Here is a 27,599-nt window from a genome sequence, read left to right as displayed (position 1 = left end):
GGTTGTTTTGTCGAGATGATCACCTGACATTATAGCCATATACCATCCTGGCTTTATGGTGCTAAGCATCAGTAAGTTGTTGTTTGTAGCCACGAATATCCATAAAGAGACAAATATCCAATGCGATTGAAACTTTAGCACATGGCTCGACTTCGGGGATCGAAACGAATTCGAGACAAGCCGCCGCATAGATTCGTATTTGACTATATATAACGGAGTTTTCCTATTCCACTGGCGTCCACTTTACATCGGCCTTCTTAATACTGACCTATAAATCACCAAACAACAGCGACATGACTGGAGATAATTTAGCATTAAAGAGACTTCAATCTCTGTCTGAACAAATGGGCGGCCCCGAAAGCGTGGCTCCTAATTCAGCAGTCGGGAAAGGGAGTCCTGTTTTGGCTATGTTGGAGGAGCGCAGCAAGACTGATTTCCCAATACGGGAGCTCACATATTTCCTCGATGGCGGATCAAAGAATACTCAACAGAAGGAAAAGATCATGTTAGAGATCGAGAGGGATCCTATTTTTCAAAATACCGATTATTATGATCTTACAAAAGCCCAACTTCGAGAGCGAACCATGGAGAAGATCACCAAACTTATTCACTATATAACTACTGAGCCAGAACACATATCCTTCCAGCGTATGCAGCTTCTTGGGCTGGTCGATATGGGCCTGGTTACTAGAACCGGAGTACACTATGCTTTGTTTTTCGGCTCACTCCGTGGGCAGGCAACTCCATCACAGCTGGCATATTGGCTGTCACAAGGCGCTGCCGAAATGAAGGGATTAATAGGCTGTTTCGCGATGACAGAACTTGCACATGGTTCGAACGTAGCTGGACTCGAAACAACGGCAACTTTCGATGAGAGGAGAGATGAATTCGTCATTCACACCCCTCACATCGGAGCTACAAAATGGTGGATCGGGGGGGCGGCGCACACAGCAACCCACACTGTTTGCTTTGCCCGTTTACTGATCAAAGGTAAAGATCACGGCGTAAAAACATTCGTGGTACCGTTACGCGATACAAAAACATACAACCTCAAACCGGGTGTTTCTATTGGCGACCTCGGAAAAAAGATGGGCCGTGATGGTATCGACAACGGATGGATTCAATTCTCGAACGTTAGAATTCCCCGAAAGTACATGCTTATGAAACACACGAAGGTTGATCGCGAAGGCAATGTTAGAGCCCCACAGCTAGCACAGCTAGCTTATGGGGCGCTTATATTTGGTCGAGTTTCTATGGCTATGGACAGTGCTCAAGCTGGTAAACGATTTTTGACCATAGCTCTCCGCTATGCTGCTGTCAGACGTCAATTCTCTTCTAAGCCAGGTCAGCTGGAAACTAAGCTACTGGATTACGCCATGCATCAAAGACGGCTTATACCATTATTGTCACAAGTTTTTGCTATGCAGTTTGCTAGCGACGAGATGGTGGCGATGCACGAGTCACTCACGAAGAAGCTGGATACTGTTGACTCCAACGACCACAGTGCAATGAAGGCCGTGATCGAAGATTTAAAGGAAGTTTTTTCAACTTCCGCAGGGCTCAAAGCTTTCACAACATGGGATTGTGCTGAAACCATCGATCAGACGAGGCAAGCTTGTGGCGGCCACGGTTATTCTGCTTATAATGGATTCGGCCCGGCTTATGATGATTGGGTGGTACAATGCACCTGGGAAGGTGACAACAGTATTCTTGCTTTATCAATGGGACGCGCTCTTATTCAGAGATACCTCCAGGCAAAAAAGGGCAGGCCGATGCCGAATGATGTGAAGTACATTGAGTCCATCGCTGTTCTTGTTGAGTCATCAGCTGGATCCCGATCTTTAATTTCTGAACAGGTTTTGAGAGAATCATGGAGTGCTGTGGCAGCTACCGTGGTCAAGAAAGCTGGAGAGTCGTTCCTGGCATATCGTGCTAAGGGTCTTTCGGTGGACGAAGCGTTTGAAGAGACGTCGCAGCATCGATTTTTAGCTGCGCGTATCCACACCCGCGGTTACATGGTCCATAAGTTTTTTGATCGTATAGCTGGTGCTGGATCAGAGATTAAGCCCATTCTTAGTAGCTTGGCTACTCTGTTTGCACTCTATTCGATTGAAAAAGACTCTGGTTTGTTCCTGCAATCAGGATATTTCGAAAATAAGCAAATCGATGATATCAGAGATTTAGTGAATACTTACTGCAAGAATATACGAGAACAAGTGATACCCTTGACAGATGCCTTCAACCTTTCAGACTTTTTCATCAACTCTGCAATCGGGAAGTACGATGGAAATGGTAAGTTTGACATTCTCAAAACCTGTTTTAACGTACAGTATATGTCAATTATTTCGAGCAGATCAAGAGACAAAATCCTTCGAAACCTCAAGCACCCTATTATGCACAGATTATAAAACCTTTTGTGGAGCGGGTCGCTGAGCCAGAGCCGGATATCGATGATGAAGACGACATATAAAAATGAAACTGTCCCGTATTTGACCCCCTCCCGTTCATTCCATTGTATACCTGCTTTTGCATAAAAGTGTAGGTTGCACCTCAGACGCGTAACATCCGTTCTGATGTCGTTCGTCAACAACGCGTCCCGAAAGCAGCCTAGCTGCTGGAAAAGTGTAGAACACTCTAGGTTGGATATATCTGACATTACTCCCAGCGCATGTGCATTTATTGTTTTAAGTATCATATGCTGATTCGTATATGCCAAAAAACGTGATCGTTCAAAACGTGACATTGTCGGCGCTCGCTCTTCCAGGTTATTCGAGTTCGACAATGGAAGGTCGAAGAATTTCTGTTTAGAATACTATTAAACGACCACAAATTTCACATAAATGATTTTCCAAGACCAGTGAGAAATTATTATTTTATTTCAAGCGGTAAATACAATACACAAACATGAGTGACTCTGAATCTTTCGGTAAGTCTAGTTGTAGCAGTGATATTATGGAACCGATCACGATTACTTGAAATAAGCCAGTTTACTAACTTTCAGAATTCCAGGCTGAGATCTCTCAGTTGATGAGTCTGATCATCAACACTGTTTACTCAAACAAGGAAATCTTTCTGAGAGAGCTGATCTCCAACTGTTCTGATGCGTTGGACAAGATCAGATATGAAGCCTTGTCCGATCCCTCAAAGCTGGAATCGGAGCCTGAGCTCTATATCAGAATTACTCCCAAGCCTGAGGAAGGAATTTTGGAGATCCGTGACACTGGAATTGGAATGACCAAGGCGGACATGGTCAACAACCTGGGAACGATCGCTAAGTCTGGAACTAAGGCTTTCATGGAGGCACTATCGGCTGGTGCAGATGTTTCTATGATCGGTCAGTTTGGTGTCGGCTTCTACTCGCTCTTTCTGGTTGCGGATAAGGTTGAAGTGATTTCGAAGCATAACGACGATGAGCAGTATATTTGGGAGTCGTCTGCAGGTGGTAAATTCACAGTCAGTCTTGACACTGTGAACCCTCCTATTAGTCGTGGAACCATCATCAGAATGTTCATGAAGGAAGATCAGAAGGAATATCTTGAGGAGAAGAAAATTAAGGACATAGTCAAGAAGCATTCCGAGTTTGTGGCGTATCCTATTCAGCTTGTTGTTACAAAGGAGGTCGAGAAGGACGCTCCTGAGGTTGAAGAGGAGGAAACTGTTGATGAAGACAAGAACCCTAAGATTGAAGAGGTCAAGGATGAGGAGGAGAAGAAGACCAAGAAAATCAAGGAGCTCGTGACTGAGAATGAGGAGCTCAACAAAACTAAGCCTCTGTGGACGAGAAATCCCTCGGATATTACTGAAGAAGAGTATGCTGCCTTCTACAAGTCGATCTCAAATGATTGGGAGGATCATCTTGCTGTGAAGCATTTCTCCGTCGAAGGACAATTGGAGTTCCGTGCGATTCTCTTTGTTCCCAAGCGTGCTCCTTTTGACCTGTTCGAGTCTAAGAAGAAGAAGAGTAACATCAAGCTTTACGTTCGTCGCGTTTTCATTACTGATGACTGCGAAGAGCTGATTCCGGAATGGTTGGGTTTCATTAAGGGAGTAGTTGACTCCGAAGACCTCCCGCTCAACCTTTCTCGTGAGATGCTTCAACAGAATAAGATTCTAAAGGTCATCCGCAAGAACATCGTGAAGAAAACTTTGGAAATGTTTTCTGAGATTGCTGAGGACCGTGAGCAGTTTGACAAGTTTTACACTGCCTTTTCCAAGAACATTAAGCTTGGTGTTCATGAGGACTCGCAGAACCGCGCTGCTCTTGCGAAGTTGCTCCGCTACAATTCTACTAAATCTGGAGAGGAGCAGACTTCTCTGACTGACTACGTTACTCGTATGCCTGAACACCAGAAAAATATTTACTACATTACTGGCGAATCTTTGAAGGCTGTTGAGAAGTCTCCTTTTCTCGATGCGTTGAAGGCTAAGGATTTCGAGGTTTTGTTTATGGTTGACCCCATTGACGAATACGCGATGACTCAGTTGAAGGAGTTTGAGGGAAAGACTCTCGTTGATATTACCAAAGATTTTGAACTGGAAGAGACAGAGGAGGAGAAGGTGAAGAGAGAGGAGGAGATCAAGGCTTTTGAGTCTCTTGCTACTTCGCTGAAAGAAATTCTTGGTGACAAGGTCGAGAAGGTGGTGGTTTCTCACAAGCTCGTGGATGCTCCCGCTGCTATCCGTACCGGACAGTTCGGTTGGTCCGCCAACATGGAGCGGATCATGAAAGCACAGGCTCTCCGGGACACCTCGATGTCCTCATATATGTCATCGAAGAAGACTTTCGAGATCTCTCCTAAGTCTCCTATTATCAAGGAGCTCAAGAACAAGGTTGAGGCTGATGGTGTCAATGATCGCACTGTTCGCGATCTGACGACGCTTCTTTACGAGACCGCCCTTCTCACCTCGGGATTTACACTCGACGAGCCCAACTCGTTTGCTACGCGTATCAACCGTCTCATTTCGCTCGGTCTGAATATTGATGAGACCGAAGAGACTGCTACTGAGGACACATCTGCTCCAGTTGAGGACATCGCTCCGGAATCTGCTATGGAGGAAGTGGACTAGGTGGTCTCATTTTATTATACTCGACATTATATTGTACATTTACTCATTTTTGTTTTGCTTATTGGGAAAAGTAATCGCGATAGTTAGTACATAGTAATATATCGTAATTTTTATGCTAGCTATTATAAACACGTGACATACATGTCACATCATTGGTTTATCTGACGAACGTACTTAATGATCGGTACATTGTGCCTTCACAAAGTATTATTACCATGAACTCATCTGGACCATTTGAACTTTTACAAGAAAGCCGAATCTTCATAAATGACCTGGAGTTCTATACCATTACGTTGGTATGAGCTTAATCATGACGCGAGAGTGAGTTGACCAAAAGGACGTTCCGAACGGAGTGGAAAAGCGTGGACGCTTTGTGTTTATACATGGTAAATATCGCCGCCGCTGTATAGACATGCTTCGCTGACTTTGAGGTTTTGCCGAGACTGTCAAATACCAACTCAGGCTATTCTCGTTCTTGGCCCGGCTTGGCTTCGAGGTCTTCTCGTTCGATCAGCGCGGTTCAGGCTACACCTCGGAAAAAAAAGACGAACGAGGCCGCACTACAGATGAACTGACATTCAAAGACCTAGACTGTTTTTTGGAATACCATATTGAACGCACTAAACTAGATCTTGAGCTTCCATGGTTTTTAGGAGGACATAGCATGGGCGGAGGGATTGTATTGACTTACATGATCAAGGGAACATATCGTGAAATGTTCGCAGGCTATATTGCGATGTCACCATTAGTATTACTGCATGTAATGAACCATATGTGAGTCAGGCTGACTATACAGAAGAGGACTCGACCCAGCCCGCTACTCTATTATCCCTTGGTTGGACTTTCGAGGCTTATTCCCCAGTTTCAGTTTTATAGCGGACTTGAAGTAGACTATCTATCCCACGATGCAGCGCATATTGAATTCGTTCGCAACGAGCCCATTTATCATGCAACAGGGTCCTTGAAATTGTTACATAACATGATTGTTCGGTGAGTTACGGATTAGCTGTTTCTGATAAATCTAGAGGGACAGAGCTGCTGAAAAGTAAAAACTATCAGCAAGCCATTGACAGACCTGTTCTGATTCTGCATGGAGATGACGATCAGGTAGGTATGCGAGTGCACGAAGCTGACGAAACAGATCAATTCGTTTGAGGCTTCTAAAGAATTACTTGATAACCTGATAAATAGTGACAAGACTTTCATAGCGGTTCACGGAGGCTACCACGAACGTACGTAATAGCATACAACGATTTCAGGATTTGATGACATAAGCTGATATTCAAGTTATGAAAGAATCGCCGAAATTCAGTAAGGTGTTTTACGAAGCTCTAGAGCTTTGGCTTTTGCAGCACACCGCTTAAGCTTATCTACAATGGATAGTGTTGTTACAATGGATAGTGTTGTAATGTCTGTATTGCAATTTGTGTCCTCTAATTAAACATCAAAATAAATATTGATACCAGAGTTTACCATCATTGTACAACTTCCACTGAACTGCCTCGTCTCAATAGGGAGACATCTGAAGTTGCGGACGCATTACTTTCGCTGCCTGTGCTCTGTACACTGCTGCGAGTTGTACCGCGTCGCCCGATTTCTTGGCTTTGATTTAGGGCTTGATTGTGATTGAAGGTGGCATGTGAGAGAGCCTCCAGTCTGGTCATGGCGTGCTCAACGGTTGAAATAGAAGCCCCAATGTTACTGATCTTTCTCCGCTCGTCTCGCATTCGCAGGAAGGCTAGCTTGTGGAATTTATTTAGCTCCTGGAAAAAGTGCCTACCAGCCTGAAGATTGTTAGTCAAAAAAAGTTGAAAATACTCACTATGTGCCCCTCTATACGCTCAAGGAACTCATGAACAGCATTTCTGACTAATACGTTTCCATGAAATAATCCGATGGCTATATAAAAAAGACCTCCTTGGCTCGTTGACAACGTGGATATAAATTGAGTAAGCTCTTCATTAGTGGCGATATAATCCCGGTAGGCGAAGTATATTTTTGCGACTTCGCCCTGAGACATGCGGGTCTTGGTAAGTCTGTCCATTTGGTGTGGAATGTCGAAAACCTTGATAGGTCTCATCTGCCACTCATATCGTATATCCTCGACCAATTGAACGTATGTCTCGGTCTGCCTCCAGCCCTCGAAAACATTCCGATACATGTTTAGGTCTCGAACTCTCTGGACCTCGTCTACCCATACGTATCCATGTCCTTTCACTGCAAAAACGTTCTCATCGGCAGGCCACAGTCGGCTGCAGCCATTAGGAAGACAATCACGACCATGTATCTCTTCATATTCTGCCGCTATTCGCACGAAGCGATATATATATGCTTTGCATCGCTCACGTAAAGGGTTTTCGCCGAACTTACTTAGGAGCATTTGCTGCAAATCCTCAATGAATACCTCGTCCCCGATTTCCGAATTGGTCTGCTTTTCGTCTCCATTAGATCCAGGTGGGGGATTATTAAGCCACGCAGGAAATGGCAGTGAGGCACCAAGAGCAGACGCATCCGGCTGTAAGATAAATGGTGATATTGTCACCCGCTTTGTCTCGAGATTACACAACACATCCCACCACGAGGGATGGTGCTCAAAAGCGGGATTTGTCACTCCGGCAATAAATCCAGGCCTGCAAAATTAGCGAGTTCACGTCGTGTACCTACACTTCCAACAGGTCTTCTATCTTACTGAGATCAGTGTAAGGGAACGCGCGGTTAATGAAACCCCTTAGGAGACCCCCACTTGCGAAAGAGCACGCAGCAAGTACATGATCAACAACATCTATAGATGGACGACCGTGCCCGAGGAAGACGACCCGTTTTTGAGTCAACAGAGCATTCAAAATCACTATCAGTGGGTGTGTATTTGGCCCGGCGGTAGTTAAATGCGGATGTAGCGTTGAGAAAGATGGCGGTGTGAAGTTTGGAGAAATATAAACTTCGAGAAATTGTACTATCGACGGCTTCAATTAATAATTGCAAACTGAACAAATACTCACGTCACCAACGAAGTCATAAGGCGAGGCAATGGGTATCCTTACTGGTATGGTAAGATCCCTGAACACGATAGCCGAGTCGTAATAATGTGTATCAAAAGTAGGGTTGGTCTTTTTAAATAGCAACTTTCCTTTTCTCGTCAAGTCGTAGTACAGAGTGTTACGACGTATAGTACGTCTATCATTTAGTACACCGTGATCTTCTTCGATCGGAGTGTCGTTCACGTCTTCGAACCTCTCAATAAACATATCTTTTAACTGACTGGATCCAAGTGTGGTTCTCTCGTAAACTGTAAGCAGTGGCATACCAGATAGATCCATCGCATTTATACTCTCATATAACGATCTGAGAATGAGAACCGACGGACTGAGGAGATATTTTTCCAGTGCCAAAATAAGAACAGGCTAAGTTGTCAGAAATCAGATTATTAACTTCTCACCTTGAAAACTTGCAAGAACGGATGCCTGGTACAAATGGCCATAGATTTCACGATAGCCCCCCTAACTTCGCGTCAGCTTTAAGACCGGGATAACCGCTACTGATAAGAGTATCAGTGTTACATACCTTCGCACGTCTTTATCGTGTTTGGTGTTCACACAATTTAAGACGTATACCAGGGAGGTATCTTTCTCTGCTTCTGTGTCCACGAGTATATTCTCTCCTCTATCAGTCACCTTGTGAAGAAAAAATATGGTCCAGTCTTGTCTGCGTGTATGTGCCTGATCCGGAAGCATGAGCTCAGCAAGAAGACTAGAAAATGTCAATTATATGTTCTTAGCGGTCCACAGGTACCTGCAGTGAGACGTAACGTACTGCTTGTCACCCTCAATTGGCTTTGGATATTGATGTGACACAACTGGCCCAGCATCGACATCAAACTCCGCAACGAGAATGTAGTCAACATGATTTTCGTCTAAATCCATTTGGTGTTGATCAAAGTCTAATCGATTACACGCGAGTCCAGCACGGGCGTAAGAATCGCGTGAATGTCCGGGGGGTCCTTCAAGACTAAAACCTGTATCTTAAATGCAGCAGCAGCCTTCTTGTTGCTATAAGAGGGGCCTAATATATCGACTGCTTAATATTTCCATGAAACCTGCCTGCAAGTATACAAAAATCGCTAACCTTGGTCAGCTACTGAGCCTTATATCTAAAATAGCAGTAACGACACTTCAGATATCTGCTGGAGAGCATCTAAATATTCATCTATACTCGCAGTGATAGCTTAAGGCAGGAGTAATCGAGTGGCTTGATCGCAATTAAAAAGAGAAGAGGAAAGCTTCAAAGGTCAGCTGTAAATATATCGAAGGATTACCCCTGAGCTTATAGTTTTTTTTTTGTAGCAAGAGGTCTAATCACGCTAGCTTGCAAAGTCAAGACTCCACATTTCCGTCTTACTTAGAGTCCGCGGTACCACAAGTCCTTGTTATGCTCTAAAACGCATAAGGGGTAGCGGAGAAGCTTTAAAAGATGCAATAGTGCGTTGCATCATGAACTCCACACACTCTGTAATACACAACTCGCCATAAGGTTTTGCGTATAGTTTTACCCGGCTCTGCGCTGTCTAAGCAGTTAGCAAAACCCAAAAGGGAAGCAGTTTGTGTACATTTCTACTGCGCGTGTTTGTCGTGTCTCGACAGAGTCGAGTTATCTTCGTAAACATCATTCCAAATACACTGTTTTACACAAACATGAGATCGTTGTTTTATTTCTTCATCTAGGCTGCAGATTCCTAAAAAAAATTGGTAACATGGTGATCTCCAATGCTTGCACTTCATCGGAATCGCAGCTACAAGAGCTCTTGTCGAATTGTACAGCGGTCAACTTAAACCGAATAAAAAGAGCCTTGACAACCTCTCAAACCTATTCGGCGGAAAGTCAACGACCGCTGCGGGAGTTTATCGAGAACCAGAATAACTCTACTAAAACATGCGATCGGACAACATCTCTACGCAATGCAACGCGCATCCCGCGCTATCCTACAGATTCTCAAGCTCAGACAGAAGCGGCTGCCGATATTCTTACCGAAGCTGGAGATATTGATAACTTTCTCACCAAAGCTGTAAGGTCGCAGTCAAAATCATGCCGCGATCGAAACATCAAAGTTAGAGCACACGCCATAAAGACTTGCAACATAGCCTTGGAGATCTTAGAGTCGTATAGGTCTGATCTATCTAAAGTTCCTAAAGACTCGGGAAGTCTACAATCAAGTTTGAAACAAGTACCACCGACTCTGAGGAACGTGGCGTTGGCTTGTTCGGCTGCTCTCGATACATTGTATGAGATCAAGATATCTGACAGCGAATCACTGGAAATCGAGAAGAGGCATTCAAATCTTGTTGTCAAGCTGGTGGACATAGAAATGGTAGGTAGACACAAGTCTAAAAGCTCACCTAAAGTTCGACACAGCGTTGGCAGAACTACACATCCTGAAAACGCGACTGCAACAAATTGTTTATGGAAGTAAAGCTAGCAAGGGAGGTGCCGCGCATCTTGAGCGAGGCTCTCGGACGGACGGCGTACTAGCGCTTCTTTCATTCACAGTACCTGCCCAGAGGCCATGTCCAACTGTCGTCAACTTGGTTGTTTCGTGTCAAATGATGGCCATGAAAATCATTACAAAAACACCTACTGACTTGATAGCCCAGAACATAACGCCTGCTCTGTGCTCACTTTTAGTATCTGATTCGGGACCTCGGCCGTGGTATAGCATGCTACAGGAGCATCTTTCAGTTCAGCGGGCGCAGTTTTTCACCAAGGCACTATTAAGCTATTCTGCATACACCGCTACAGAAGATACATTGATAGTCCGTGTCACGGCTATAAACCTGCTTCCAAAAGATGACGAACAAACGCCAACTCTACTGTTGTCGACAATATCCGATTATAATCATAAATCGCGTCTTGAATCGGCCCAAAAATTCACGCGATGCTCATTAGAAGTCGAAAATCTCACGCACAGGCATAGCTCTTTGTCTACAAACATCAAATATATCGACATAGCTAGGCTTTTATCTTCCATGGCAAAAGATGCGGCCTTTATAACTGATGCTATACAATGGAACAAGAAAGCCAGAGAATTGGCGAAAACAGCTGGCGGAGATCCCTCAACTGTCTTAACGCTGATTTCTACTCTTGACCTACTCCTGGATTCTTCGAACAATGCTCTAGATATTGAAGAGGCCATCAAGGAAGTACCACTTCCACGTTTGAGCAGGTCCAGTGTCGAAAAGATCATTCGGCAGCTAGAGCTTTTACGACGAACATGCTTGAAATTTTTAGAATCCAGCGCCAAAGAGTCAGCCGAGCGGGTGATCATTTATATTGCGGAAATATATTACCATTATAAGAGCCATGTGAGTGATTCAAATTACTGGAGACTAACAGAAGCACGAGAGTGAGCTGTTTGCGAAGTTTTGCCCTGTGGCTCTGGATAACTGCATTGCAATTTCTCGTTCTATTGCATTACAGGATTTCATGGGTGTCAGATCAATTTTAAACCACTGTCAGGAAGTTGCGGAGTTGCTAAACGATCACAAGCGTTCTATTTACATAGCCAATTCATTTTACAATCATGGCATACGGCTCTGGAATGACAGGTGCAGAGACGAGGCACTCGACGCATGGAAGTTAGCAGTCGAAATACACAGTCTCCGTGTTGAGAGACTTGATCTTGAGAACTTTTATAAAAAGTTAGAGAGACTCATTACGGCACACCTTGAAACTGGCCAAACTGAACCTTTGGCGTCTGTCTTCATAGATGCTCTAAAGGCGACGGACAAAGTTGGATTGCTCTGTGAAATTGCAGATGTAGCCAAAGTTCATCCTGTTGAATATATAAACGAGCAGTTTCCATATGCGGGTAAACTCGTCTCGCTCTATGCACGCTTCATGCTAGAGAGTCCAAGCAGTAAAGAGGTTATGAGAGCTTATATTTGTGAATTGAGCCAATCAGTCGCAGCAGTTCTACGTGAATGGGTGGTTTGTAATTTACTAACAAGCAAGCGTTCAGGTATTTCAGATGATATTAAGCGGATGATGAGATCAAATATGGAAGTTTACAAAGACTCCCCGGTTCAATATGCAAGGTTCGTTTAGCTGAAAACGAATCCATCTGACCTAAAGGACGGTAATATTACTACTGAAGTCAGCACTTCACTTTGACGACGGGCAATCGCTTGTATGTACCGGGAAAGAGACAATAAGTCTTCTTGAGGCAGTGAGTACGAACTCCAGACAAGGCTGACAAGGCGAGGATTTGCGCCAGACTGTAGTTGCGAGCTGTTATACGAAGGAAACATTGGCAGCTTGTTGTCTGTATACCGCCATTCTGGAATACAGACATTGCACGTTGGATGTGACATTACTACAACGGAGTCTAGAACTTTGGATAGAAGTATTAGCTGAAAACCGACAGGCAAACCCCCGACAGAAAAACCTTTCGCAATATAAGCGCGACATTTGTCAGAAACTAGGTATGCTATATCAGCCGTTTGTGCTTGCTAAGATAGAATTACTTCGGGAGCTCACCGCCCTGCATGGCCTTACAGAAATGGAGACAGTGGTCTTGCAGAGCATGTGCAAGCTTACAACTGATCTCAAACAGCTTTTGATGTACTACACGCGCCTAAGTCGATTGTACTTGCGCATGGGATACTCTGGAAAATCTGGCTTACATCTTGCAACTGCACATTCTCTTCTCAAGCAAGCTAACAATGCTGAGAACCAAAGTTATTGGTATGCAATAGCAGAGGTGAACTATCTCCTTTCCATTGGCAACTCTGAACGAGCGAGACTTTCGTATTCTGCCTTAGAAAGCCAGTTCAAGCCCCTTCTCCGTACCAAGGATCACAACGATGAATTTTTAGCAATGTCGGCATCAGCTTGTCTAGCCGCTAGTCAAGTCAGCATGTCAAGGGGTCTCAATGATTTCAGTGTCAGATACGCGAAAGCCGCTGTACGGATTCTCAGTCGATTACATGAGCGCCAAACAAGGCACCAGGATATAAGCTCAGCTAGCAAAACGGCATCGCGCAGCGTCAACAATACAAGGTCGTGGTCCTCCATGGCGATGTTATTGATTTCTTATCTGCAGCTTTCAATAGTCTATGACCATATGGGCCTCGTTCGAGAGACAGAATTTTATTTACAAGAGAGTATTACCCTTGCTAAATCTATCGGATCCGATTCTTCCATAACCTATTGTCAATCCCTTCTAGGCGACTTTTACACCCGCTCAGAGAATCTGATGAAGGGTGAATCGCTCTTGTTTCCTACTAATGACTACAGTTTATGTAAAACGGCATGCCATAAAGATCATGTTTTGTTGTGCATGTATCTGGCGCTTTACTTCCAAAGAAAGCAAGTATTCGAAGATGAGAAGCATCAGTTCACCGAGGCCGAAAAGTATCTTGATAACTTGATAACAGGGTCGTCAGTGAAACGATCAGAAGTCTACGAGCTTACGAAGAGTCTTACCAAACTAAAGCTTGACAGCTCCAAAGCTACGAAGACACCAAAACTGTCGTCGTCAGAGTGTACTCCCCTTACCAGTCTGAAAGGACATATACTCAGGTCTAAGGCAACCAGTATAGCACGCCACGAGAGTCTGGAAAAGGCAGAAGAAGTCCTAAAGGAGTCTGAAAACTACTCTCATCTAGCAAGAGATGCTATTCTACAGAACATGAGAGAAGCACAGCATCAGCTATTGACAGCGACAACTATCTTCAAGAGTGACCCAGTGTTTGGGGTTCTAGAGGATTCAGTTTTATCACTTCCGAATATCTTGACATCACATTGTAGTAGTTCTCAGCCTCAAATTTCACAGATATCGTCACCAGCATGGGCATCCATGCCAGACCAAGAGACGCGTTCGACTGAGTTGGTCGCAGATAGCATACTCTACGTGGCGTCGGCACACAAGGCAGGACCTATAAAGCCGATTCTTGGTTGCAGTTCTCATTCGACATCAAAAAAAAGTGCCACAGCAAACAGGAAAAAGCCACCCGTGCAGAAAGCTGTCACCGCACTGACTGCCGCAAAAAATCTGATCCTTGCAGTGTATACTCAAGCTGCTACTATTTGCTCCGCATTCGAAGTAAGAACAATGTGCGACATTGTCGTCGAAGCGATGCTTCTTCTCTCTGCCATTAGTGGATGCCGGGAAGATTTACAGAGTATTTCAATTGCTTACTTCATGGAGCAAGGAAGGGGAGCTTCCCTTATCAAGGATACCCTATGTTCAAAAGAGGAGATACAAGCATGGCCTTGTATGGCGGATGATTACTCACGCACCGACTTGCAAGATATACACTGCTTCCAAAAGGACTATATCGACACTATACCACCTTCGTGGGTAGTTGTATCTATCGGCCTCTTCGAACTCACCGGAGATCTGGTTATTACCAAATATCAGAGTAAAGAGGCCCCGTTTATACTTCGTTTGCCATTGACGCGAAATCCTTCAAAGAACGACGATGGTGACGAAAGCGTGTTTCTCTACAAAGATGGCTTAGTAGAACTCCAAGAGATCATTTCAAAATCAAACGAAAGCTCCCAATTATCCAAACATCTACAAAACGCGAATCGCGCGGAAAAGCAGGCGTGGTGGAAAGAGAGACGATGTTTGGACGAACGACTCCATACTCTACTCGAGAATATAGAATATTGCTGGATTGGCGGTTTTAGGGGAATATTCAGCGACACTGTTATTAACAAGGAGCTGCTCGCAAAATTCAGCGTATCATTTTTTCAATTGCTTGAAAAGCATTTGCCATCCCGAAAGACGGTCAGAACAAGATCGAAGAAAAGGCAAGGGATCGAGATTAAAATTGATCCTAGAGTGTTAAAGCTGTTCATTGGGTTGGGTGACCCTAGGCAGACCGACAATTCAGAGCTACTGGAGGATCTGATTTATTATGTATTGGACATATTGCAATTTCATGGAGAGAACAACGCTTATGACGAATTGGATATTGACGCGATGGTGGTAGAGGTCCAGGAGATATTGAGAATGTACTATGAGCTCTCTGAAGACCAAGCATTTCGACACGATCATTTTGTTTTAGTGCTCGACAAGTCGACTCATGCGTTTCCTTGGGAGTCTCTGCCTTGTCTCCGAGGACTCTCGATTTCAAGAGTACCATCACTGAGCATCTTGAAAAAAATGCTGGCTGACCGGCCGGACTGCTTAGTCAAAAAAGATAATGGAGCTTTTCTACTTAATCCAAGTGTCGATTTGAAGAACACAGAGGAGCGGTTCGCGGAAAAGCTTATGAGGTAAGACTGATCCTGAATGCCGACTTATGGTTAGTCTTCCTGGTTGGGTAGGAAAAATTGGTTCACCGTATTCAGAGATCGAGTTCAGGTCACATTTAGCTCAACGAGATGTGTTTCTGTAAGTAAGCCAATTGCTTTGTTAATAACAACAGATACTTCGGTCATGGAGGAGGAGAGCAGTATATTAGAGGTTCGCAGGTGAAAAGTCTAGAGGCCTGTGCCACAACCTTATTAATGGGCTGTAGCTCGGGCGCCTTACACAACGCAGGTGACTTTGAACCATGGGGCACCCCGATGAACTACCTCGTCGGCAACTGTCCAGCTCTGGTCGCAAACTTATGGGATGTGACAGATAAAGATATAGATAAGCTATCTGAAAGACTGTTTCTAGAATGGGGTATTTATCCATCTACGACTGACAGGGGTTCTGTCACTGATGTCTCCGCTCATCATAACCTAGCGACGTCTTTGGCTATGGCAAGGGAAGAGTGCAATCTAAAATATCTGAATGGAGCGGCACCAGTTCTGTATGGTCTGCCAGTCAGATTGAAAAATAAATATTAGGTGTTGCTTAGAAAACGGTTGTCAATAGCATTGTGCATTCATGATTTTACTGGTCTGGCTTCCCCGGAGGTATTTCCCCGGATGCTCGGCGCTTTAGGAAAATAGCGACTGCTCTCTAAAGCGTGTCCTCCATTTTTGAATCGTCCATACTTGAACAGGGCAATGCGTAGTCGTAATGTTTCGTCACAGTCGCGTACATTGATACATTGCGTTTTGTTGAGGTCTGCTGCTATATGTGGTATCCCAGTGATCGCTTGGTAAAGGATCATCGTCTCATTGTCGCTGAACAATTCAGACAGTTTGTACCAGCGCGTGTGTCCAGAAGTCACGCCGTTATAAGAGTTTTCACACACTGATTTACATTCGTGTATGGTAACTGTTGTGAAGTCCAGTACGAACGAGGCACGATGTTTCTCTTGGTTGTTGAATATGCCGGTTGTCTGCGAATCGTGTATTTTCCTAACCAGAACGAGGATTTCATTAAATATGTCATTCTTGAAATTCCTTGAAGCGATGTTATATACTGCGAGTCCTAGATTAGATTTTCGAATGCGAGGATTTTCGTTTTTTTTTGCAAGGCTACTTGCGATCATCGGCCACATCTGCGAGTTGGTGATATATTTCACTCGGCTGCCATGGTTTAGTATGTAGCTGGACACCCCTTCTTTCTTGAGTTCGGATGAAAGCACAGGAGTGATCTGTAAACTTCTCGTTGAATTTGAAGCCGTCTCGACGCGATCCATATTTATATCTTTCTGTGGGCGCGTCTCGGTAACGTTCAGTACAAGACGAATCATCAGTTGTCTGGGAAGATGTATACGAGTAGAGCGTTCCACTCGTACTGGGGATCCTAGAATATGCGCATAGATATTACTGCGCATATTGCTTCTCAGATCAGCAAGCTTCGTACTCTCCTGTTTGCAGTTCGCAGCACGATGATTTGACCATTTCGAATCATTCCATTTACAATTTGACCGTCCTGACCAGCGATTCCCCTTTTGAAGTAGGAGAGGCGTTTCAAGTTCTGAGAAAGCGGAATAAAATTTCTTATTACCATTGAGCGTAACCGACGTCAGAATCGATTTTTGTAGCGGCCGTAGGTGTGCCATCAGCTATTTTTTGACAGGGATCCAAACCGAGTTTGTAGCAAAACGTACATAGCAGAGCAAATATTACCCTCTTAGTTTCATTACACCGATATTTTCACAATCCGGGCGAGCATAAATACGACAATGCTGGTAGCCAGACCACCCAGGCGATGGAGATGGCTGGCCAACTTAACTTCGGGTTATCTGACTCTGGCTAGATGTCAAGTGCCGATGTTACAGTCAAGGATGGCTTATAGTGTCGATCGAACAGCAACTACAGATGGCCTCCTTGTGAACTACAAGGAAATCATGTCAAAGCACTCTAGCCCAGTAGTTATCTTGACCGCCTCATACGTCGATGAAAATTTAACAAGAATTTACAGGGCCGTAACTCTATCTTCTCTAACTTCTCTTTCAATCGACCCCGAGCCACTGTTAACATTCAATCTCCGTTTACCGTCGTCGACCTCAAAAGCACTTCACTCCTCTGGCAGATTTTCGATAAATTTTCTATCGTCAAACCCACTTGCAGCATCGTTGGCTGAGTGCTTTTCCTTTGGAACCTATGTCCCAGTCGATCGACAGGCAAGCACACCCACCAAATCTTCTGAAAATCTCTCTCGCCACCAAGTGGATCACGAAATGATTCTGCGATCGTTTCCTTTGTCTGACGAGCCGTTTAAAACGTCGATTTTGAATAACAGTGTGACGAAATATGATAGTACCCGGATAGCATACGCTAGGATGGACTGTGTTGCGAAAAGTGTGTTTGCAGTGGAGGATAACGAGATTTGGGTCGGCAAGGTAGAGCGTACGTTTCATTCTGATCCCGACTCAGACGCAATTATCTATAGTGGAAGGAAATTTCGATCACTGGGGCAGCAGATCGAGCGTACATCTTACTTTTACGAAGGCGTCGAGCACAAAACCTGACCAAAACTAATTACACGGGATAATGAACTTTTTTATTGTATCAATATTGTATTTGCCCAAACAGAATATGCATCAAATCTACAATACAAGGTCGCTTAAGCTATAAGCAGCATCGCACCAAACGGTCAACGGTGGTTGGGGCGGGGGCGACTTCGCCTAAGCAGGAGCACTGTCGTCGAGTAGAACGCCCAGTCCTTGCCAGCAAGCAGCAGTTCGTTCTTCGATATCAACAATGCCTCTTTCCATTTTTGTGATGGCATTAGAAAATTCATCTTCGATAGCACGTCTCCGCTCTGTCAATTTCAATCTCTCAAATCTTCGCCTTTCGAACTCGAGATTCCAGGCCTCTTGTCTTTCACTGTCAGCTCTGTCGAAATCGCTTAGCAGCTTTTTGCGCCGCGCAATAAGTTTATCGCGTTTGGAATGCAAAACTGCTCCCTCGGTGGTAGCAATCTTCATCGATTGAATGGCATCATGTTTTTCTCGCTCGTGCTGACGTTCCGCATCCTTCAACATCCCGAGAGCAGTTTCCCACTCTGTACGTTGAATATTCAACTCGTTATCATCAATTGTTTCTACTTCAGATTCGTTTAGTTCAGAGTTCAGAATCGTGATCTCATCGTCAGTTCTTCTGACAGCTTCTCTGAGCGCAAGTACCCTTCGCCAGGCTCGCTCTTCCCCCTTATCCCCGCTTCCAAGCTTTGACTTTAGTGCATCTATGTCTTGACGTATACCCGCTAGCCGCTTGGAATGCTCACGTCTGGATTTCTTAAGTTTTTGCTTTTCTTCAGTCAATATGACATTTGTCGTACATAAGGTATCGAGAAGTGTGGTTACAGGTGAGAGAGGGCGAGAGGGAATGTTGGGCAGAGTGTTTGTGAGTGAAGCAGAACTCAGGCAAGGTGACAAATTTGTCTGTATTCCAGATCCAGAGACGTGGCTCTGCGCTGAGAGGGCCGATAAGAGTGTTGATGACGTCGATTCTTTTGGAGATGTGCAAATATTTGTCTTACAAATAGCAAACACTTTTCCTTGCACATTTTTGCATATTTCTAATTCGTATTCTGTTATCGGTGTAAGACCGGAGACGACCAAAAGCATCTCTGCGGTATCATCGTTTGCGAGACTCGCCTCAGTGAGTGCTAGAGAGTTTGTTGAATATGTTGTTAAGGGTAGCAAAGTGCTTGAAGATGCTGTTTGGCTCTCTAAGTGTCCTATATCTCTCATAAAGGACGGTAAATCACCCGTCAATTGCGACTTAGGCACAATTGTTTGAATGGACACCTCAGGCCAAAGTATTCCGTTCACTCTCACGGAAATTTCAGCATAAAAGTCTTCTGTTGCAGAGAGATTGCTAGTTGTGAATTTAGCTGTGGCGGTACTGTCAGATGAATTTGAGCGTTCTCCCCTAAACCGACTTCGACCCTCAGTACTAGATGTTGATAAAGCCAAAGATATGGGAATTATCTCAAATGCGACCTCGTTTTCCAAAATATATCTCACGCAACCGCACAAATCTACAGGCGCATCACAACTGCTGGAACCGGCCTGTATATTAGGTTTCATGAAAGAGTCGTCAGACACGAAACTAGATAGAATTGACCGGTGTGAATCGTCTCGCTTTTTGAAGTTGTCGGCTACATCGACGAATCCTGGTGAAGTTTGGTAGCTGTGCGTTTCGCGAGAGGCAAGCACGAGGGTATTTGCGAGGGCAGACCATAGCGGCTGTTTGTTATACTTATTGTTCGCTCCATGAGAATTGGAGGTTCCTGTCGGATACGAATAGGGATTCAAAGCAATCGCAGTTGGTGTCGCTGAGAGTCCAGAACTTTTTTTTTTCTTTTTCGACGACGTGATAGAGCCATGGGTCTGCCAGTGAGAGTTCGAGACATTTGAACTCGAGTGATTCCATACGGCTGCACCGTTCTGCACCTGGTTCACGACCGAGAAAGGATTCAACCCATCACCGATAGAAGTATGATTAGCTCCAGTCGATTCGCCACCTGTAGTATCCTCGAAATTTTTTCCTATTAAGCTGGCACTGTCACTCAAAGTAGCATTCGAACTATGATGCCTGATAATCGGTCCTGTCTGAGCGAAGTAATCCGAGCACGGTGCCGTGCCCAAAATGTTCACATCATAGTCAATGTCTGCAAACTCTCTTAATCCACCCGAAGCAGGAGCTACTGGGCCCATTGTGCTCAGCTTATCCTTTTCCAAAAACACTTGTCGAATTGAGTGCATGATACATTGAGCAACAATGTGTACTGCGACACCTTGGCTAAACCAGCCTGCTGAGCCATATATAAATTCCCAGGTATTGGGTATTAAGCTTTTGTTGGACGTAGTTAAATTGACATAGCTTTGCTGCGACTGTTGTATGGGAAAAAAACCCCGTCTGAAAAGATACAAGGAGTGCTGGGCGAGCCGACTTATCTGTAAGAAACCTGTACAGTAGAAGGCGATCCGCGACCCTCCTCCAGCCAACGAAGATGCAATGACGCCTGATCCAATATCTACCATAATTGTTCTCAACCAAGGTACAAAAAATATTGAGACGATAGCAACCATGACATCAGCAAAAAAAACAGTAAGTAAACTCGGCGAGACTGGTGTAGCATGCGTAAAATTGGCCAAAAGAGATCCACTTGATGGCGTTGTAGGTGTTACAAATGTAAAACATGCAAATATAATGTGAACGAAATAAATGACTAAATTGGGAAATTGTATCAGTAATACAAATAGCGAAAGACTGTCCAGGAAGGGTTTCGATGACAATACAAGCTGTGGCTGTCGCTTGCTGTTCAAAGAGACAGGATGAGGAGTATGACCCTGTACCTGTTGTACGTGCTGTAACGATTGTAGACTGGGCACTTTTGGAGTAACTGGCCTGGTATTGTGCAGGCTAGTAGAGTGCATGTGTTGATTTGTGTTGACGTAGTTATCTGTGACAGCTGCTGGTCCAGAACCTGAGTTTATCTTCGCGGTTTCTCTAATGTCGTCTTCCGTCTCGTACCTCGAGCCACTGCCTATGATACTGACAAGTTGAGTAGCAGTTTTTGCTTGTGGTGAAGGTGAAAGTAATTCCCTCGAACTATTACTCCGTAATCGCTGGGGCGACGGCCGATTTGTCATCTTGCTTGTAGTGCTGGTCTGACAGAATTTTTCGGGTTTCCCTTGCGCAAAATCCGCTGTGTTACTGTTAATGGTAGCTGTATTATGGCTTTGTGTGGCCAACGACAATGCCGAAACATTACTCGTAGGCGCCCTCTTGGAAGAGCCAGATCCGCGAACCATTTTGTATATTGCACAGTACACTTACGAATAAGAAGTATACAGCTATTCGACGTGACACCGTGCCTTCGATTAAGTATGAAGACTGCCCATTCGTGAAGAGCTTGGCAACTAGTTGCGAATTCTTGTGGGACATGAACTGACTTGGTCAGTGGAAATGCTTAATGTAACCCAAAACCACACCTCCGGGTAAATTACGAAAATTATTTCACTACACCGAAGTCAACAAGTAACGTGGTACTCTTTCACAACAGAATAAAAAAATCTGTGCGATCTGCATTAGATTCTCTTTCTACTTTGTCTATCATGGAGACGGGGTTTTCTATAGTGAGACAGGTGGCTCGACCGAAGTCACTGCTGTCACGTCCTTACAAGTTTGCTATGCAATTTGTCAGAGCGTATGCAGACACTGTGTTAACAGGACGAAAACCTAAGCGGAAATACCGCTTTGGTGAGACTAGGCCCGCGATCTATCACAAGTTTGACTGTGTTGTCGAGCTCTCGGACGGAAGCACATATACTCGAAAGTCTATGTATCCTCGAAACGAATGGAGATATTTGAACGATATGCGGACTAATTCTCTTTGGAACCCTACAAAGACTGGAATGGTGGTGACAGACCTGGATTCCAATCGAACATTAACTCGATTCAATGAGAGATACGGATTTATCAATACTGAGGTAGTGGAGAGCAATACAACTTCAACCATGGCAGAGTCAGGAGGGTTTGACGACCTCGATGATTTACTTTCAGAAGGTAGTGGATCGGCACAACAGAAGGGAGCGAAGGTTACGTCAAAGAAAACCACGCGATACTGAAACCCTTAAACGTGCAACTCAGGTCAAATGTATATATAGTGGATAAATAATACAGTATTTTTGGAATACTATCAATTGTCTTGCACTTAATACTTGAAGCTGATGTAAAATGACAGCAAGATAACTAATATTATTATGACAGCGTAGTTACCTGGCGGTCCGCGAACCCCTGCCGCTCATAAAATGTCTCCCATGTTTCTATAGCCTCCTTCTGAGACTCCACGGCACTTTCTAGATAAGTTTCCACGGAGGCTCTGAATTCGTCTATCTTTTCCTTTTGAAACTTCTCGAACTCGATTTTTATGGTTTTACATATGTCATCGAATTGTACTCGGGCAGTATAAACTCGTCGCTCATGGTCCGCCACTTCTTCCTGTAAAATATTAAGGCGGTCTGCTGGGGTCTTGCCCTGTCGCATTACTCTTCCCAGGTAATTTTGCCTTTTAGTAAGCTCTTGTGAAGCGGTCTGCCAAGAAATATAGAATTTCTCTCGCTGTATGAATACCACGCGAATGGAGTCTATCATACGAGAATATTCGTCAATAGTATCACCAAGTGTGAGCATATCCTGTAAGCCTTGACGTTCACATAAGTCTCTCACACGTTGTTGAACTTCAGACAAGCCGGATAAAGCTCCCGACAAGTGTCGTGAAAGCTCGATTTCAGAAAGCAACTGGAGAGCAAGTGCAAAGTCGGCGGTCGTGTCAGCTAGCTCCTTTCTTTGCACGATAACAGTGTCTAAGGCTTTTGCAAGTGCGCGTAACTGGACGTCAAGGGCGTCAACATATGCACGCTTATCCACAAACCAGTCGTCTGTTTCAATGAATTTACCAGTATTGAAAGTAGTTGAGAACGCTCCACCGATAGAGTTGATTATAGAACGAGATTCTGTACTGCCCACCGAAACTCCATTTGTACCAACTAATCCAGTACCTACACCTGGCAAAGAGCTCGTCGAAAACAGGGATGACGACGCGCTAGTTTTGTCTCGCGTTTTCATATCGGAGGAAAAGGTTTCACTTTCCAAAAATATCTTGAGATCTGGATCATGTTGTAAAACGGGATGATGCGCGATTCTATTCAGCATCTTCTCTAGAGCAGATCTTCGGCCCTCAACGAACGATTCATCAAAGCGTCCCACCGTTTGCTTCTTTGGAGGTGCAGGGACAATTATACCCGGGTTGTTGTTATTTAACGCATGATATATCCATCTGAAATCTCTATAACGCCGAGTGACAGTGAAATCAGAGTATCTATAAGCTTTGGAAGTTGTCTGCGTTCGCACTGTATACACCGTGTGCGCAGCTGCTAGATCGCCTACCTTTGTAGGGTCTCCTATGGATATGTCAAAAGTCGGGTTCGCCGCCTGCTCTAAAGAAATATGCCTGGAAGAAGATGACGGGGCCACCGGTTGAGGCAAAACAGAAGACGACGATGCTTGTTCTAGCGATAGACTACCAAGCCTACTGTTGAGCAAATCTTCACCAATTTCACCAGTGAGAATACTGTTTATACCGCCAATTTTAGGATTGGTATTCAGCGAGATGCTGGAAAAATCCGGAACATTCTCGTGAGTCTGGGATCCCCATGTTGGTTCTTGTGATTTGGCACTTTCCGCTTCCTGAGTAGCTAGCTCGGAAACAAGGGGATCGATCCCCGTAGCAGCACGGGCAACAGCAGTAGGATCGTTGCTTAGCTTTTTCGACCTCGCCTTTCTGAGCGCCCGAGCACGGGCTGCCTCGGACGATAATGTCGCGTAGGAGCTAACTAGGTCTTCGGCTGATTCATCATCCACCTTCGAGATTTCCGAGGTGACGGTTTTCACAGGATGTTGGCTTGCTTCTTGTAGGTCCTTGTTTTCTAAGACGCCATCAGTAGTTTTTGTAACCTGTGGAGAGGTTGATAGCGTTTGATAGCCCAGAGGGTCGGAGCGCTCTGGCGAGTCTGACTCTGTCTCCTGGGTAGGAGTGGCAAGGTCATCCCATTGTGAGCCACCGAGAAGATTATCTGGGTCGTCCATATTTTGTTTCTCGAGACGCTTAAATAGCGATTTTGTACCCTTGAATGCGCAGACGGAGTATTGTCGCTGTTCCTGCTGACAATATTTCTAAAGACGATAAGCCAGTAGCGGTTACTGTAAAGTTATCCAAAAGGTAGCCCACACTCTGTAAATATATCACGTGATTTGTATAGTTCTTGTCAACAATGCAGTATATCTGTAGCACTCGAGACCTGCCTTAATCGAGGTCAAAGTAGTCGTCGGTGGTTTCAGGCGTGTCTGCCTCACGTATGGCCGAAAAGTAACTGTCTGCGGAATGACGCTGTAGGGCCAGAATGTTCACGCGGATTGCTATTTGACCATTATATACAGGTAAAGATTTATCGATGACTGAAGCAACCTAAAACAGATATAAAGTGAGACGTCCTCAAAATGGCCCACATCTACAATTTATTCGGATTGCCAAACCATGACTTTCACAATTGTCTCTAAGACTGCCACTTTTGGCGGCAATGTGCTCAAACTAAGTCACCCTTCTGTTTTGTTGAAATGCAAGATGTCGCTTAATGTGTTCTTTCCACCAGGTACCTATGGCGAAGTCTCACGCTCTGTTCCTATCATATTCTATCTTGCTGGCCTGACATGTAACGAAGACAATGGCGCTCAAAAGAGCTATATAAACTATTGGGCAGCCAAGTACGGCATTGCCGTTGTGTATCCCGATACCTCTCCTCGTGAATCGTCTCATCCTGGAGAAGATGACGCCTATGACTTTGGCTCCTCGGCTGGATTTTATGTCGATGCTGTCGCTAAGCCCTGGAACGAAAATTACCACATGTACTCATACATCACCAAGGAATTGCCTGCGATCCTCTTTTCTGAGTTTTCGATACTAGACCAGTCTCGCAAGGCTATCATGGGTCACTCTATGGGTGGTCATGGGGCACTCTCTATCTATCTTAAGAACTCTAGTGATTTCAAGTGCTGCTCGGCTTTTGCCCCGATCGCTCACCCTATCAAATGTCAATGGGGTCAGAAATGTTTTGGTGGTTATTTTGGAGATTCCGACGAAATGAAAGCGACGAAGTGGGTAGAACATGACTCGACAGAACTTCTCAAGAATTACACCGGGGAAAAACTGTCCATTTTAGTAACTTGTGGTACTGCTGACAATTTCTTGGCCGATCAGCTCCTTATCGACGATTTTGCGGAAGCAGCAACGTCCGTTGGTCGCACTAACGAGATATCTGTAAAGTACTATGAGGGTTACGATCATAGTTATTTCTACGTCGCTTCAGCCGCTGAAGAACATATGTCTCACGCTGCTGTGCACTTGGGTGTAGCGTAATTTCAAATAAGCAAATAAATCAGAAATACTCAGATTCTTTTTATTTAGATTTTTGTTATTCAAAACAACCGCGTGTAACAAAGTGAAGCGATGTAATCCGAGTAGGCCAGTGCGAATAAAATCTGACTTGGGACTTTTGTACTTACGCAATACTTAAAAATGAAACTAAATGATATTTCTGTCATCAAAATATCAATATAGCAGCAGCTAAGCAGGGAAACCACTGTGTTACATTATAACCTGATGACAGAACAACTTGATATTATACAGACTGGCCCGGTGGATTTACTGATAAAATATGCCGGCACACCCGTGGTGTCACTTCGTTCTACGACGACTGCTTCGTTTTCGGCTGTTTGTATTCGTGATTTGCTCAGTAGTGTTCTTACTGTTGATTGGAAATAATATATCTGTGCCGAAGTCTCCTTTAGGGAGCGTCCATTCAGCAGCAGCCAGCGGTATACATGGTGAAGAAGCACATGATGGAAAACCACATGATGGCGACCTCAAAGAATTGTATGTTCAGGATATCATGGTCAAAGGGTGCTGGCGATTATTTCCATGCAGGCAAGCTATGTATACTAAAATACAGAAGGACCTGCTTCTTTCGAATTCCCTACTCAAAAGGTATTATGTGTTCGTCAAGTACGTTGAATTGAACACGTTCGGAGATGAGCAAGCTGTTGTCTTGGATGTATCAATTGGGGACACTCATATAGACAATGGTTACCTCGAGGAGCAACAAGGCTCGAAACCGCACGAGAACTCAGCGGATTCCGATTCAAGTTATGAACGAGTACCTGACCAGCAACGAATTCTTGAAGACTACCGAACCGCGCAAGGCACTTGGACCTACAGAGGTCAGAATTTATGGCTGAAACTGGGAAGACCCACCGATCTGCCAGTCACAGGTGTTGATGTGCTATATGGGAAACATGCTAAGGAGCCTAGAAACGGATGGAGTTTACGTGGCGACGAAAGGAGGTCTCTTACCGTAGGAAATCATCATCCTCGACTGACCATACGATTGGGATCCCCAGATAATCAGACACCTTTGCCACCGTCAAGACTTGAGTTCGATCGTTTAAGAAAATACAAAATACTTCAAGTTGCCGATCTTCATTTATCTACAGGGCCAGGGCAGTGCTTAGATGTTTTCCCACCTGAGAGCGTGCCAGAAGGAACGACATGTGAGGCCGACTTACGAACGCTTGACTTTCTAAACCGGATTTTGGATGACGAGAAGCCTAATTTGGCTGTATTAACAGGAGACCAAATTTTTGGTGATGCAGCTCCTGATGCGCAGACAGCACTATTCAAGGCTGTGTATCCGTTCGTTGCTCGCAAGATTCCGTTTGCCGTGATGTTCGGAAATCATGATGATGAAGGCGATTTGTCTAGGACTGAACTGATGAATTTGCTTACTTCGTCATCGATGCCTTACTCGTTATCGCAGCATGGTCCAGAAAATGTCAGAGGTACCGGTAATTATGCACTGTCCGTTTATGACACTGGCAATGAGGTTCCCGTCATGACGTTATTCTTTTTGGACACCCACAAGTACTCACCAAATCCAAAAAAAATGCCTGGTTATGACTGGATCCATGAATCTCAGCTGGAATATCTTTCTTCTACATTTAAGCAACTTTCACCGATACGAAAGCAGATTCGCTTGTCAGGTTCAAAACTTACGCATCTGTCAATGGCGTTTTTCCATATTCCCTTAACTGAGTACCGAAACACAACTAATCATTTTATCGGCAGTTATCGAGAGCCATCGACAGCTCCTTATTACAATACTGGTGCTCGCTCTCTATTATCGGAACTTGGAATCTCTGTTGCCAGCGTTGGACATGACCACGTAAATGACTTTTGCATGCGCGATGAAAACTACATCCCTACCGCCGAAGGAGAGCACAGCGAGACCTTTTTTAGCTCAGACGTATTGCAGGGCCCAGGAGACGGGAGCATTGTTAAAAACAAGAATATATGGCTTTGTCATGGTGGTGGAGTTGGCTTGGGCGGATATGCAGGATACGGGGGCTACGTTCGGCGTCTCCGTTTATTTGAGATTGATGCTCCCGAAGGGCGCATTTCGACTTGGAAACGTTTAGAATACGGTGACGTCCAGTCTCGTATCGACGAGCAAATATTAGTTGAACGCGGGATCGTCATGTGAGATAGCCAAACGTGGTGTTGGTACAGAACCAAG

At 44.6% G+C, this 27,599-nt stretch overlaps 11 protein-coding genes across 11 annotated transcripts; 8 read left to right on the top strand and 3 right to left on the bottom strand.

Moving 5' to 3' along the window:
- The first annotated feature begins 74 nt into the window (after window positions 1-74).
- Window positions 75-2,721, top strand: V1510DRAFT_17420 (acyl-CoA oxidase-domain-containing protein). The gene is made up of 2 exons (XM_066930394.1): window positions 75-2,292; window positions 2,331-2,721. Exons 1-2 carry the CDS (start codon window positions 294-296, stop codon window positions 2,468-2,470), a joined length of 2,139 nt encoding a protein of 712 aa, XP_066791853.1. The 5' UTR covers window positions 75-293; the 3' UTR covers window positions 2,471-2,721.
- Window positions 2,722-2,827: 106 nt separating this feature from the next.
- V1510DRAFT_409422 (Hsp90 protein-domain-containing protein) lies at window positions 2,828-5,189 on the top strand. The gene is made up of 2 exons (XM_066932582.1): window positions 2,828-2,926; window positions 3,002-5,189. Exons 1-2 carry the CDS (start codon window positions 2,905-2,907, stop codon window positions 5,065-5,067), a joined length of 2,088 nt encoding a protein of 695 aa, XP_066791852.1. The 5' UTR covers window positions 2,828-2,904; the 3' UTR covers window positions 5,068-5,189.
- A 53-nt stretch (window positions 5,190-5,242) lies between these two features.
- Window positions 5,243-6,546, top strand: V1510DRAFT_409420 (Alpha/Beta hydrolase protein). The gene is made up of 7 exons (XM_066932581.1): window positions 5,243-5,363; window positions 5,405-5,453; window positions 5,499-5,827; window positions 5,864-6,057; window positions 6,093-6,174; window positions 6,209-6,299; window positions 6,355-6,546. Exons 1-7 carry the CDS (start codon window positions 5,283-5,285, stop codon window positions 6,429-6,431), a joined length of 903 nt encoding a protein of 300 aa, XP_066791851.1. The 5' UTR covers window positions 5,243-5,282; the 3' UTR covers window positions 6,432-6,546.
- On the bottom strand, window positions 6,543-8,987 carry V1510DRAFT_358557 (spindle pole body interacting protein; the record flags this gene model as incomplete). The annotated part of the gene is made up of 7 exons (XM_066930927.1): window positions 6,543-6,851; window positions 6,890-7,697; window positions 7,732-8,030; window positions 8,067-8,468; window positions 8,504-8,564; window positions 8,629-8,814; window positions 8,878-8,987. 7 exons carry the CDS (start codon window positions 8,985-8,987, stop codon window positions 6,543-6,545), a joined length of 2,175 nt encoding a protein of 724 aa, XP_066791850.1.
- Window positions 8,988-9,684: 697 nt separating this feature from the next.
- V1510DRAFT_409408 (peptidase family C50-domain-containing protein) lies at window positions 9,685-15,950 on the top strand. Its single transcript, XM_066932580.1, has 8 exons — window positions 9,685-10,429; window positions 10,464-11,420; window positions 11,455-12,152; window positions 12,190-12,283; window positions 12,320-12,539; window positions 12,576-15,342; window positions 15,377-15,460; window positions 15,495-15,950. Exons 1-8 carry the CDS (start codon window positions 9,815-9,817, stop codon window positions 15,904-15,906), a joined length of 5,847 nt encoding a protein of 1,948 aa, XP_066791849.1. The 5' UTR covers window positions 9,685-9,814; the 3' UTR covers window positions 15,907-15,950.
- Window positions 15,951-17,240: 1,290 nt separating this feature from the next.
- Window positions 17,241-17,927, top strand: V1510DRAFT_358949 (flavin reductase like domain-containing protein; the record flags this gene model as incomplete). Its single annotated transcript, XM_066930950.1, has 1 exon — window positions 17,241-17,927. The coding sequence occupies one exon, from the start codon at window positions 17,241-17,243 to the stop codon at window positions 17,925-17,927; it is 687 nt and encodes a 228-aa protein (XP_066791848.1).
- Window positions 17,928-17,942: 15 nt separating this feature from the next.
- V1510DRAFT_409403 (uncharacterized protein) lies at window positions 17,943-21,511 on the bottom strand. Its single transcript, XM_066932579.1, has one exon. It carries the CDS (start codon window positions 21,222-21,224, stop codon window positions 18,084-18,086), a length of 3,141 nt encoding a protein of 1,046 aa, XP_066791847.1. The 5' UTR covers window positions 21,225-21,511; the 3' UTR covers window positions 17,943-18,083.
- V1510DRAFT_409401 (mitochondrial 54S ribosomal protein bL31m) lies at window positions 21,460-22,122 on the top strand. The gene has a single exon (XM_066932578.1). It carries the CDS (start codon window positions 21,528-21,530, stop codon window positions 22,038-22,040), a length of 513 nt encoding a protein of 170 aa, XP_066791846.1. The 5' UTR covers window positions 21,460-21,527; the 3' UTR covers window positions 22,041-22,122.
- On the bottom strand, window positions 22,059-24,440 carry V1510DRAFT_409399 (Vps5 C terminal like-domain-containing protein). The gene has a single exon (XM_066932577.1). It carries the CDS (start codon window positions 24,058-24,060, stop codon window positions 22,174-22,176), a length of 1,887 nt encoding a protein of 628 aa, XP_066791845.1. The 5' UTR covers window positions 24,061-24,440; the 3' UTR covers window positions 22,059-22,173.
- Window positions 24,263-25,783, top strand: V1510DRAFT_28365 (Alpha/Beta hydrolase protein). Its single transcript, XM_066930638.1, has 3 exons — window positions 24,263-24,411; window positions 24,457-24,623; window positions 24,693-25,783. Exons 2-3 carry the CDS (start codon window positions 24,509-24,511, stop codon window positions 25,385-25,387), a joined length of 810 nt encoding a protein of 269 aa, XP_066791844.1. The 5' UTR covers window positions 24,263-24,411; window positions 24,457-24,508; the 3' UTR covers window positions 25,388-25,783.
- V1510DRAFT_358840 (Metallo-dependent phosphatase-like protein) lies at window positions 25,686-27,566 on the top strand (the record flags this gene model as incomplete). Its single annotated transcript, XM_066930943.1, has 1 exon — window positions 25,686-27,566. The coding sequence occupies one exon, from the start codon at window positions 25,686-25,688 to the stop codon at window positions 27,564-27,566; it is 1,881 nt and encodes a 626-aa protein (XP_066791843.1).
- Between the last annotated feature and the right edge of the window lie 33 nt (window positions 27,567-27,599).

This window comes from Dipodascopsis tothii (genome assembly GCF_038497935.1).
Source record: "Dipodascopsis tothii strain CBS 759.85 unplaced genomic scaffold V1510scaffold_1, whole genome shotgun sequence".
Classification (NCBI taxonomy): Eukaryota; Fungi; Ascomycota; class Lipomycetes; order Lipomycetales; family Lipomycetaceae; genus Neoaidaea; species Neoaidaea tothii.
The sequence above is the reverse complement of the archived record's forward strand: the minus strand, read 5'-3'. Positions and strand labels throughout refer to the sequence as shown.

Excerpts from the sequence above, each read along its gene's own strand:
- V1510DRAFT_17420 (XM_066930394.1), top strand. The coding sequence starts at position 294 with ATGACTGGAGATAATTTAGCATTAAAGAGACTTCAATCTCTGTCTGAA. Across the intron at positions 2,293-2,330 it reads CGGGAAGTACGATGGAAATG|TATATGTCAATTATTTCGAG; the intron begins GTAAGTTTGACA and ends TTTAACGTACAG.
- V1510DRAFT_409422 (XM_066932582.1), top strand. The coding sequence starts at position 2,905 with ATGAGTGACTCTGAATCTTTCG. Across the intron at positions 2,927-3,001 it reads GAGTGACTCTGAATCTTTCG|AATTCCAGGCTGAGATCTCT; the intron begins GTAAGTCTAGTT and ends ACTAACTTTCAG.
- V1510DRAFT_409420 (XM_066932581.1), top strand. The coding sequence starts at position 5,283 with ATGAACTCATCTGGACCATTTGAACTTTTACAAGAAAGCCGAATCTTC. Across the intron at positions 5,364-5,404 it reads AGTTCTATACCATTACGTTG|GACGTTCCGAACGGAGTGGA; the intron begins GTATGAGCTTAA and ends GTTGACCAAAAG. Across the intron at positions 5,454-5,498 it reads ACGCTTTGTGTTTATACATG|GTTTTGCCGAGACTGTCAAA; the intron begins GTAAATATCGCC and ends GCTGACTTTGAG.
- V1510DRAFT_409408 (XM_066932580.1), top strand. The coding sequence starts at position 9,815 with ATGGTGATCTCCAATGCTTGCACTTCATCGGAATCGCAGCTACAAGAG. Across the intron at positions 10,430-10,463 it reads AGCTGGTGGACATAGAAATG|TTCGACACAGCGTTGGCAGA; the intron begins GTAGGTAGACAC and ends GCTCACCTAAAG. Across the intron at positions 15,461-15,494 it reads GCTCAACGAGATGTGTTTCT|ATACTTCGGTCATGGAGGAG; the intron begins GTAAGTAAGCCA and ends TAATAACAACAG.
- V1510DRAFT_409403 (XM_066932579.1), bottom strand. The coding sequence starts at position 21,224 with ATGGTTCGCGGATCTGGCTCTTCCAAGAGGGCGCCTACGAGTAATGTT.
- V1510DRAFT_409401 (XM_066932578.1), top strand. The coding sequence starts at position 21,528 with ATGGAGACGGGGTTTTCTATAGTGAGACAGGTGGCTCGACCGAAGTCA.
- V1510DRAFT_409399 (XM_066932577.1), bottom strand. The coding sequence starts at position 24,060 with ATGGACGACCCAGATAATCTTCTCGGTGGCTCACAATGGGATGACCTT.
- V1510DRAFT_28365 (XM_066930638.1), top strand. The coding sequence starts at position 24,509 with ATGACTTTCACAATTGTCTCTAAGACTGCCACTTTTGGCGGCAATGTG. Across the intron at positions 24,624-24,692 it reads TAATGTGTTCTTTCCACCAG|ACAATGGCGCTCAAAAGAGC; the intron begins GTACCTATGGCG and ends CATGTAACGAAG.